General features: G+C 36.7%; 1 protein-coding gene across 1 annotated transcript in view; it reads right to left on the bottom strand.

The window, feature by feature from the left end:
* Positions 1-858: 858 nt before the first annotated feature.
* Positions 859-12,133, bottom strand: part of IQUB (IQ motif and ubiquitin domain containing) — a 94,331-nt gene continuing 83,056 nt past the window's right edge. The window contains exons 11-13 of the mRNA XM_036246909.1: positions 6,485-6,733; positions 5,395-5,580; positions 859-1,364 (exon numbers count right to left, since the gene is read on the bottom strand). Of these exons, the coding sequence (XP_036102802.1) occupies positions 1,182-1,364; positions 5,395-5,580; positions 6,485-6,733 (618 nt within the window). The 3' untranslated portion in view covers positions 859-1,181. The remainder of the gene's footprint in view (positions 1,365-5,394; positions 5,581-6,484; positions 6,734-12,133) is intronic.

Genomic DNA, 12,133 nt, shown 5'->3' on the forward strand with positions numbered 1-12,133 from the left:
TTATCCCGAAGCTGTATACATTACGTCAAAAGACTTCTATTCCTTCTGCTTTTTTTTGTGGTGGGGTGGGGTTTCTGTCAATGGAAAACTCAAGCAGAAAACTGGAGGAAGAGAGAAGTGTGAAATCAGAGTATTTATTTCTCTAGTTCATGAGATGACCTAGGGCTAACTCTTCCCTTGAATTTTTGTCACTGATCTTTTCAATTATCTTCTTTACATTCTCTTTCTGGGTTTCCAGAACTCTCCCTCCTCAGGTTCATCTGGGACAAGGAGTAGGAGAACCTTATCTGATATTGGCCCTGGGTTCCTACTCTATTCCTTTAGTTTCCCTACACACTGCCCCACTTTGTAAGTACCTTTGTAAATAAACTCTCCTTGAATTTTGAATGTGCCATCTATTTCCTGTTATGACTAACTCATAAACCCTTGTTCATCATCGTAGGTCCTTGGCATGTATATGGTCAAGGTTATTCCTTTGGTTTATTGGAGAAAGGGATTGTTATAGTTTTGTTTCGTTTTTTAAATCAAGTTTATTCTTCCTACAGAGTTTGCATTATTGCCCCACAAGGAGTTTTTCTCCCATATGATAAAGACAGCTCCACTGTTTACCCTGTTTTCCAAAACGGAATGCACCTTTTGCGTGTTAGTTTATAAATAGTTTCATTTGTTTTATTGGAATTTTAAGAAAGATGGAAGGTAAAAGTAAAGATAAAAAGTGAAAATTAAAATCCCTATATTAAAATATAGTGTATTTTATATTACCTATAAAGATTTTCAAGAAAGGCAATTCTATAATGTTTTCTCCCACCCAAATACTGATTATTCTTCTATAACTACATATTATCTAAAATAAATGGGTTGAAAGTTAAGCCTAGCTTTTCTCTATTCCTTTTAACTATAATGCACCTGAAATTTTTGAAACTTTTAATGCAAAAATATGTAAAATGTTCTCTTTACTTTAAAATATTAATTTTAGTAACAAAATTATATTCCAATTCAACATTAATTGTCTAACAATAAAACATGTATATAGCAATGTTTTCTCTTTATACAATTTATGATACTATGAAAACCCAGTAAGATCAATTTAACAAATTCTGTTTTCATATTGTGTGACCTCTGTTTTACTTGATTAGCAATGAACAAAAACGCTGATCATCAAACAAATACTCCTGGGTCTTCTAAGGATTCGGACTCTGGGATTCTATAATCTTAGGTCCTGTTTCTGGTTCATATTTCTTTCTAATCTCATCTATTTCAGCATCATCATATATAAATGAAGCCAGGACTGGAATTTGAGAAAAATAGTTCTTAGCCAGGATATGTTTGTGTTTGATCTTGTGAATAAACAGGTGTTCATATCCCTGAAAAGAAAAAAAAAACAAATTATATTAAATGTCACAGATACATTTTTCCAAGTAAAAACACTTTCATGCCTCAGTGCCTTTGCTTATCAGTTCTTTCAGCCCAGGATACACTTTTCCCCACTGTGTCTATCATCTTTCAGGGCTCAGCTCCTTTGATGCTTTAACCCACATGCCTCCTGATCTCTGAGTCCAAACATATCCCTCCTGCCTCTACTTGCAAACACTTTTATGTATTCTAATTGCAATATGCAGATCATTTTGCCTTGAATTTCACTGTTTTCTTGAGAGTCTCTCCATGATAAAGAAATGTGAAGGCCCAGACTGGGTCTTTTTCCTAGCTGTGTCTCTCAGCTCCCGAAGGCAAACACTTAACAGATATTTTTAATAAATGCACTTATGTCACCTTCGTTCTCACCTTAGGTTGCTTTCAACATTGATACAATTACCTACTTGGATTTTTTTTCCTAAGCTTGGTCCTTCCCATATCTCCAGAGTTCAAAATAAAGGTCACACTGGTGTTATGACAATGTGAACTTCTCTTTGGTCACCCCTTTTTCTGCCTCAGATTCCCCCCTTTGAATCCCTGCGCTCTCCTGGCTTCTAAACAGAAAACAGCGTTCTGCCCTATCAAATCTTTGAGCTTTTCCTTTTTTATTTGTTCTTAATCATTAGGCTTCTTATCTCTCCAGAGCTACAATAGCACTTCAAACTTTCTCTGTTATGTAGCATTGCCACATGACTGTAAGATGATCTATTTTTGTTCTTTTTGATCTGCACCCTAAAACACTTCCATTTATCTTCAGATAGAGTAGGAGAGAAAGAGAAAAACATCGATATTAGAGAGACACGTCGATTGGCTGCCTCCCTCATAACCCCAATCAGGGCTGGGGACCCAACAGCAACCGAGGCACATGCCCTTGACTGGCATCAAACCTGCGACTCTCTGGTCCACGGGCCAACACTCTTAAGTCCTGAGCCAAACCAGCCAGGGCGGATGGCCTGTTTCCTAATGAGAGTGGCAGACTACAGGCTCCAGAACAAGGAATGGCATCTCTGTTCCATTTGTATTTAGAGGCCTGGTTTTGTACAGTGACCTGATTTTGTGACATGCTCAGCTTTCCTAGCATTTATTCTTGCTAGGTGGCCATGTGACAAGTTTCTGGCCATTATACAAATACATATAATGAAAGCCATTGGATAGTGCTTACAGGAAAGCTTTTTAAGAGTAGAAAGGTTCATTTGTCAAGCACATTTTAGGCTTTTGCCATAACTGGGAAGTAGATATAATGCAGGAGATGAAGTAGCTATTTTATCTCTAAGAGTTCACAGGCATGAAAATGAAAGCTACAGGTTACAGTGGCTGAGGAAAACCTGGAGGACCTGGGTTTGTGAGAGCATAGCAGAACCACCAAACCAGCCCCAGACTGCCAACTTCTGTACTTCCTGTTACATAAGAAAACTAATCCCACATCTGATTACACCATTATAACTGCTTAGTCTATTATTGGCAGCTGAACTGAAATGCAACTCAAACAATGAAGAATTGTGTTTCTCTAAGCATTTAGCACAGTATCTAAAAATTCAAAACTAAATTCTGATTGAAGTAATAGACACCACTATTCTTTTAATTAATATTAATTAACTGTTTCTTTTCAACCAAACAATGACTAGTACCTGTACCTTCTCCTAAAACTGGTTTTCTGAGAGTAAGACATCCCCTCACTAAAGGTCCCTCCACAGTGTCAATCAAAAATAAAGAAAGCCCTGGAGAACAGGAGCCAAAGAATATGATATTCTTGCAGGAAGTACTAGGTAGGAGTTTCCTGGGCTTGTTTTAAAGTTTCCTCTCCACAGACTAATTTAAGAGGTCAAAACAGTCATCCTTTACATTAATCTAACTTTGTCCCATCACTTCTTAGTCCATATTTATTCAAGAAAAATTAAGAAATTTTTGTTATGCAGCATGAAATTATACATATACAGGATTAATAGGTTTTCAAGGTGCCTTTATAGACCCAAAAAGTAATCCTTAAAGATGAAATAATCATATTATGGGACATAGAATTAAAGAAATAATAAGCAACTCTTAAAGAGTAATATAAAAAGAAAGCCAATATCTGCCATTACCCTTGTATATCATTCCCTTTTCATCATGAGAAAGCCAGAGCACCAAAACATGAACAACCTTGCACAACTCCCAGCTCGTTAGTGACAGAGCCAGAATTCAAAGCCAGGGCTGCTCTGATCCTCTGTACTGATTCCGTGTTTCTAGGTAATCTTTATAAAAATATATGAAGCAAAGGGGGGAGGCCTTAAAAGCATTCATGTTGGTAGTGATGGGAACAGGGAAATACTGGGTCAGGTCTGCTGACTTTAAAACCACTGCTGTTCCTGCTTTGGCCACTGTGCATACCGTGAGAAATAGAGCTGAGTCCTTTACAGTTGAGAGAACGGAAGTCTTTTTCCATGCTTTTCCTAAACCTTGTGTCATGATTACAGGGAGTCAAGATTATTTTAATTTATGAGTATTTTTTAATTTACTGAGAAAGCAAATATCAGTGCATTAAGGAAATTCTGGAAATGCTTTAACCTGCTGCAAGATAAATTATTCTTTAACTAGGTTGAATATTAAAACTTAAAAGATTAAATCAGGCTGAATATTAATACCTTAAAAGATTACACCAGCCCAAAACCATAAAGAAGGCAATTTTTTTTCCAATTTTGTCTGGTTGAGAACCTTAGTTCTATTTACAGAAATTCAATAAGCTCAGCATCCTGAATGTGGATAAAACATTTACTCTGATACTGTAATAATTTGATTAAATACACAAAGGGAGTTGTATGGATTAATTGAAGAAGCAATGGAATATCAGCATTAGAAATGAACTTCAATTCCACTATGGGTGCTAGATTAAATGTTTTTGCTAGTATTGGCAAAATACTACTTGCAGTGATTAAATATTTATGAGGCAGCTTACTTTACTAAATATAATATATAACACAGTTTCAATTTCTTGCTGCTCTTTCTTTCAATACCTAAAGTAAAATTTATTTTAGCCTGGCTTCTACTGGAGAATTACTCCAAAAAAGCTAAAAATATAACTAGTTTCTCTTTATACCTTCCCTCTCCCTAATAAAAATACAGGCATGGAGTAGCACTATTCAAGTGACTGTTATATTTGAAGTCATTCCTTTATTTTCTCTTAGCTGATATCTTACATAGAATTAAATACATCAGTTTAATCAACAGAAGGCAGAGAGTCAGCATCAGCAGTAGGAATCCTAGGCTTGCTTAGTGTAAATGGAGCTTCCTGGAATTCATCAGGGACTCCTCAACTGCATTCATCAAAATGCTTTAGAGACACATCTTGTAAGTTACTGAAATTAAATGATATTTAATTTATAAAGTGCTTTCCCCACTCCTAGTTAGTTCGAAGCAAACAAACAAACAAACAAACAAAAAATGGATCCTTAACACTATACCCCATGAGTATGATTTCCATTTAGAGCACAAATAATAAACAACACTTACTTGAGAATTTAGTGTGCTTTTAGGTAGACTTGGGATGATTAATCAAAGGACAGATTTAAAATTCTATAATACCTATCTAGTGGTAATATTCATTTATTCATTCAACAAATACTTATTAAACTCCTAATCTATGACAGGCACTACTGCAGGTATTAGAGAATATAGACACAAATCAGCTAAACAAAATCTCTGTCCTTGTGGAACTTACTATAGAACTAATATGCTTGAACGTGCTATTATTAGATGGGAGCAGTATCATGTTTGAGTACTTGCACAGACCTTCAGATAGATCTTTTATTCTCACCTTTTATGTGCCTTAGTTTCTTTTCAATTTTAATCTGTCATACGTACCATCCACACATTTTGTTACTGTTATCCATGGGTTCTCTGTTTCTTAATTCAATGGAAATATTTAAATCATGCATGGAATGTTTTACTGCAGTCAAGTTATCTCTAATAACTCCAATGGTTACATTAATATCCCCCATTTCTTACCTCTTCAATACTTGTTAGCTTGAGATGAGCAGCGCCTTCATTTTTGGTAAGAAGAATGCAGTTCCAGGGGGACCACTCCAAGGACTTGTCCCACCTGACCATGACCAGATCATTGAGGTCATTACAGGCACTGAGTGCTGACTGGGACGCCCAGATGTTCTCCGTCAGGTACTGAATATCTTGCAGCTGCATGTCAAAATAAGTTTGAAAAATGTTTTCTGATAAACATAAAAGTTATTTAAGATTATTATATTACTTAAGAAAATAATTGTTATATTGAATATATTTTTTCAAAGAGAAATACTATTGGTGAGGTTGTCAGTGGCACGTTGCTCCTTATTTTTCACCAAGTATCTGTGCATTCTGAACAAATTATGTTATCAGCCTCACATTCATGACTGCATCTTTGACCCAGAGTAAGCTTATATTCTTCTTCCAGTATGCTCATTATACCTTACATTTATATAGTATTAAGTACTTTTCAAAATGTATTAAAAAATACCTTCTTATCCTCAGGGTTACCTCATTTTATTCCAATTTTACAAATGATAAAATTAATTTTTTAAAAAGCAATATGTTTAGTGTTATTAAAAAAGACTTTTTATTTTAATTTAAAAAAAGAGGAAGGGGAAATGAAATAACTGTTTAAAAACATTTTTTATTTAAACCATATTAGCTAAAACTCTTGAAACAAAAAGTCTACATATAGTCCGACCAGTGTAGCTCAGTGATTGAGCATCAACCCATGCACCAAGAGGTCACGCGTTCGATTCCTGGTCAGGGCACATGCCCAGGTTATGGGCCCAGTCCCCAGTGGGGGGCATGCAGGAGGCAGCCAATTGATGTTCTCTCTCATCGATGTTTCTCTCTCTCCTTCTCACTTCCTCTCCCTCTAAAATCAATAAAGGAAAAAAAATTAAACAAACAAACAAAAAAGTCTGCATATGTAAACTTAGAATTGCCAGAAGAGCAAGCTTCACTAAGTATAGGCATAGGGGAGAAATCCATTTTTTTTAAAAAGTGTGGATGCGAAAGCAGGAATCTTTTCTGTAAAATTTCATCCATGATTGGCAACTCCCACTGATAATACCTGCATCAGGAAAGCAATTGTAGAGTCATCTTCATAATCAGCTTCTGAATAGTAGAGCCGCTGAAGTAAACATTTGTACTTCAAAAATGATTCTCGTTGTCGAGTCTCGTTGTCAAGGTTAATGCAGTTACGACATCGGTATATGCGGTGTGAGGTGGATGATATAGCAAACTCTGTAGATGGCAAATAGAGCTGGCAACAGTGGCAAAAGTAAATCTTCTTATAAAATTTCAATGGGTCTTGAGGAACCTAAATAGTAAAAATATATACAGGCCAAATTTTATCCAACAGAAGCATTGAGGGCTAACATCTTAGAATGAGATAAAAAGTTGGTTAATTTTTAAAGTCATACATTCCCTTTAACCCTGTTCTATACAAAATTTAAACTTCAAGCAGTATTCATTTACCCTGACAAAATATTAAAAATCTGTATCATTCATTAACCCTTAGATATATGCAGTAAAATCACATAGAAAATTAATTGACTGAAAATAAAAATCAGTAGGTAAAGATTTTTTGTTTCAAAATAGTAAGAAAACCATCCAAGTGCTGTGGCACTTATTTTAAGAAGAATTTAGATTTTTGGTGTCATGTTACATTAATTAATCTTAGAGGCAACAGATAGATTAACATAAATAAAAGTCCACTAAACCAAGTGTTCTTACTAATTTATCTTAACAATAAATTTGGATTGGCTAAATGCTCAATTTTCAAAATTTGAAACTCTGTATCATATGTTAGTAATAATTTTATTTGAGGAAACTCCATACTGTTTTCCATATGGCTGTACCAATTTACATGTCCACCAACAGTACACAATAATTCCCTTTTCTCTACAACCTTGTCATCACTTATCTTTTGTTTTTATCTCTCTGCAGTTTTGATTTGCATTTCCCTGATGATTGAGCACTTTTCACGTGCATATTGGCCATTTCTCTATTCTTTGGGAAAATTTATTTTAAAATCCTTTGCTCATTTTTAAAGTGGGTTAAAGTTGTTTTGCTATTGAGTTGTAAGATATCCCTTCCAGGGCGGGGGGGGGGGGGGGCAGGGTATTAATGATTTGCAAATATTTTTTCCCATTTTGTAGGATGCCTTTCATTTTGATTGTTTCTTTTGCTATGCTTTTTAGTATGATGCAATCTCATTTATCTAATTTTGCTTTTGTTGCCCTTGCTTTTGGTGCCACGACTAAAAAATCATTGTCAAACTTTTGTCAAAAAAACATCTTCCCTGTTTCCTTTTGGTAGATTTACAGTTTCAGGTCCTATATTTAAGTTATTAATCCATTGTGAGTTGATTTTTGTATGTGGTGTGAGATAAGGGTCTAATTTCATTTTTTTTAAGCATGTGATTACCTAGTTGTCTCATCATCATTTATTAAAGACACTATCCTTTCTCCATTGTGTGTTATTGGCTACTTTGTGAAATATTAGGTGACTTTATATGTGTGGGTTTATTCCAGGCTCTCTAGTCTGTTCCATTGATACATATGTCTCTTTTTAAGGCAACACCATACTACTTGAATCATCATAGCTTTGAAATACAGTTTGAATTCAGAAAGCATGATGCCTCCAACATTGTTTTTTTTTCTCAAGATTGTTTGGGCTAAGGATCTTTTCTGTGAAAAAATGCCTTTGAAATTTAGATAGGGATTGCACTAAATCTGTAGGTAAATTTGGGTGTTATGGACATTTCCACAATATTAATTCATCTAAAAATATTTATTAAGGAAAAAACAAACACAAAAAGTATGATCCATTTTAAAAATGTATAAATTCAGACTTCCGGTCAAGATGGCGGGTAGGTAAACGCAGTATCGCGTCCTCCCACAACCACATCAAAGTGACAACTAAACTACAGAACAACCATCATTCAAAACCGCCTGAAATCAAGCTGAATGGAAGTCCTACAACTACGAAATTAAATCAGCAGCCACATCCAGACTGGTAGGAGGGGCGGCGGCGCGGCGGCTTGGTCCCACACCCACGTGTGGCGGATAAAAATCAGGAGGCTCCCGCGGCTGGGAAGGTCCTTCCTGAGGACTGAGGGGTCCCCGTCCCACACCAGGTGCCCCGCTCAGGGTTCCAGTGCCAGGAAGAGAAGTCCCCATAACTTCTGGCTGGAAAAACCAGCAGAAACTGAGGCTCAGAGAGGCGGCTGGAGCCCCAGGCAGCTCCCTAAAGAGCCTGCACACGGACTTATCGAACTCTCTCCCTCTGAGCTCGGAGGGGAGGCAGCTCGAGGGGCACCAGAGCCATACAGGGAAGAACTGAGCTGTTTGGCACTGGAGCGAGGGCTGAAGAGGGGGCTTCCTCGGGGACAAACGTGCTGTAAGAGGCCTTTGTTCCTTTGGTGAGCCCTTCCCAGGAGTGGCAGACAAAAGCTATATCTGGGACTCCAGCAACCTGGCTCACACTGGTAGCCCCGCCCTGCTGACTCCCTGAGGCCCCGCCCTGCCCCACACAACTTTCAAGCCCACCCAAGCTGTTGCCACTTGCTTAACCATAGGATTGGCCTGTCCTGGATCCTGCTTCAGGTTTTTCCTACATTCTTTCAAACGAGCAGCATCTGGTCTCAGCGAGCCCCATACCTCTCATTAAGTAATACACAGAAACAAACACAGGAAGGCAGCCAAAATGAGGATACAAAGAAACAGGTCCCAAATGAAAGAACAGAACAACACCCCAATAAAAGAACTAAGCGAAAGGGAGATAAGCAACCTAACAGACACTGAGTTCAAAATACTGCTTATAAGGATGCTCAATGAACTTAGTGAGAACTTCAGTGAACTTAGGGAGGGCCTCAAGAGCATAAAAAAGGACCAGTTAGAAATCATGGATACACAGTTAGAATTGAAGGAGGCATTAACTGAAATAAAGAATAATTTACACAGCTTCAATAATAGAGTATGTAAATCCAAGGAGCAAACCATCGATTTGGAATATAAGGAAGCAAAAAATCCCCAATCAGAACAGCAAAAAGAAAAAAGAATCCAAAAAAATGAGGATAGTGTAAGGAGCCCCTGGGACAACTTCAAGCATGCCAACATTCGCATCTTGGGGGTGCCAGAAGGAGAAGAGCGAGAACAAGAAATTGAAAACCTGTTTGAAGCAATAATGGCAGAAAACTTTCCTAACTTGGTGAAGGAAACAGACATACAAGTCCAGGAAGCACAGAGAGTTCCAAATAAGATGAATCCCAAGAGGCCCACACCAAGACACATCATCATCAAAATGTAAAAGGTTCAAGACAAAGAGAGAATCCTAAAAGCAGCAAGAGAAAGGCAGCTAGTTACCTACAAGGGAGTACCCATTAGGCTGTCAGCTGATTTCTCAAAAGAAACTTTGCAGGCCAGAAGGGAGTGGCAAGAAATATTCAGAGTGATGAAAACCAAGAACCTACATCCAAAATTACTCTATCCTGCAAAGCTGTCATTTAGAATCGATGGACATATAAAAACTTTCCCAGACAAGAAAAAGTTAAAGGAGTTCATCACTACCAAACCGTTATTATATGAAATGATGAAGGGTCTTTTTGAAGAAAAAGATAAAATGTATGAACAAACAAATGGCAATGAGTACATATCTATCAACAATGGAATCTACAAACAAAATGAACAGGAAGAACAGAAACATTCTCATAGATACAGAGAACACTTTGTTGGTTGCCAGTTGGGAAGGGGGTTTGGGGAATGGGTGAAAAAGGTGAAGGGATTAAGAAGCACAAATTCATTGCTAGACTGACAAACCTCAAAGGGAAAGGGGTTGGGGGGGTGGGAAGAAATAAACCAAAGAACTTATTTGCATAACCAATGGACACAGACAATAGTGTGGGAAAAGGTGGGAGGGGGGCGGGAGTGGGGAGGAGGGGGTCAATGGGGGAAAAATGTGGAACATCTGTAACACATTTTACATCCAACAATAAAGATTTAAAAAAATAAATAAATAAATAAATAAAAATTAATCACATAATATACCAAAAAAAAAGAAAAAAAGAAAGAAAGAAAGAAAGAAAAACCCAGAGCAAGTAGAAGAAAAGAAATAGTAAAGATCAGAGCAGAAATAAATGACATAGAGACTAAAAAACAATTCAAAGATCAATTAAACAAAGAGCTGGATCTTTGAAAAGATAAACAAGATTGATGAACCCTGAGTCAGACTCACCAAGAAACAGAGAGAGATGATCCAAATAATCAAAATCAGAAACGATACAGAAGTAACAACTGACACCACAGAAATACAAAAGATCGTTAACAACTACTATCAACAATTATATGGCAACAAATTCGACAATCTAGGCAAAATGGACAAATTTCTAGAAACACACAGTCACCCAAAACTGAAAAGGGAAGAGACAGAAAACTTGAACAGACCAATGACAACTAAAAAAACTGAAGATGTAATCAAGACTCTCCCAGCAAACAAAAGCCTGAGCCTGGACAGCTTCACTGGGGAGTTTTACCAAACATCGAAGAAGAACTAACACCCATTCTCTTCAAACTATTCCTAAACATTCAAAAAGGAAGACTTCCAAACTCGTTTTGTGAGGCCAGCATAATTCTAATTCCAAAACTAGATAAAGACACTACAAAGAAAGAAAAGTACAGGCCAATAACCGTGATAAACATAGATGCCAAAATCCTGAACAAAATATTAGCAAATAAGATCCAGCAATATATTAAAAAATTATTCACCATGACCAAGTGGGATTCACCCCAGGGATGCAAGGCTGGTACAATATTCGCAAATCAATAAATGTGATACACCACATAAACAAAATGAAAGATAAAAACCATGTGATCATATCAATAGATGCTGACAAAGCATTCAACAAAATCCAGCACCCATTTCTGATGAAAATGCTCAGCAATGTGGAAATAGAGGCATCATATTTTGACATAATAAAGGTCATATATGAAAAACCTACAGCCAACATCATACTCAATGGGCAAAAATTAAAAGCATTTCCCTTAAGAATAGGAACAAGACAGGGATGCCCACTTTCGCCACTCTTATTTAACATAGTACTGGAAGTCTTAGCCACAGCCATCAGACAGGAAGAAAAAATAAAAGGGATCCATACTGGAAAGGAGAAAGTGAAACTGTCATTATTCGCAGATGACATGATACTATACATAGAAAACCCCAAAGACTCCATCAAAAATCTACCAGACTTAATAAATGAATTGGGCAAGGCAGCAGGATACAAAATTAAAATCAAGAAATCAATGGCATTCTTATAAACCAGTAATGATCTCACAGAAAGAAAAACTAAAAAAAAATCCCATTTACCATGGTGGCAAAAAAATTAAGATACCTAGGAATAAACTTACCCAAAGAAGTAAAAGACCTGTTTGCAGAAAACTACAGGATATTGAAAAAAGAAATAGAGGAAGATATTAAAAAGTGGAAGCATAAACCTTGTTTATGGATTGGAAGAATTAATATCATTAAAATGTCCATACTACCCAAAGCAATCTATAGATTCAATGCAATCCCCATCAAAATACCAATGATATATTTCACAGAACTAGAATAAATACTTCAAGAGTTTATCTGGGACCAAAAAGAACCCCAAATAACCACAGCAATCTTGAAAAAGAAGAACAAAGTAGGAGGAATCACAATACCAGATATCAGGTTTTAC

This window comes from Molossus molossus, unplaced genomic scaffold (assembly GCF_014108415.1).
Source record: "Molossus molossus isolate mMolMol1 unplaced genomic scaffold, mMolMol1.p scaffold_m16_p_7, whole genome shotgun sequence".
Classification (NCBI taxonomy): Eukaryota; Metazoa; Chordata; class Mammalia; order Chiroptera; family Molossidae; genus Molossus; species Molossus molossus.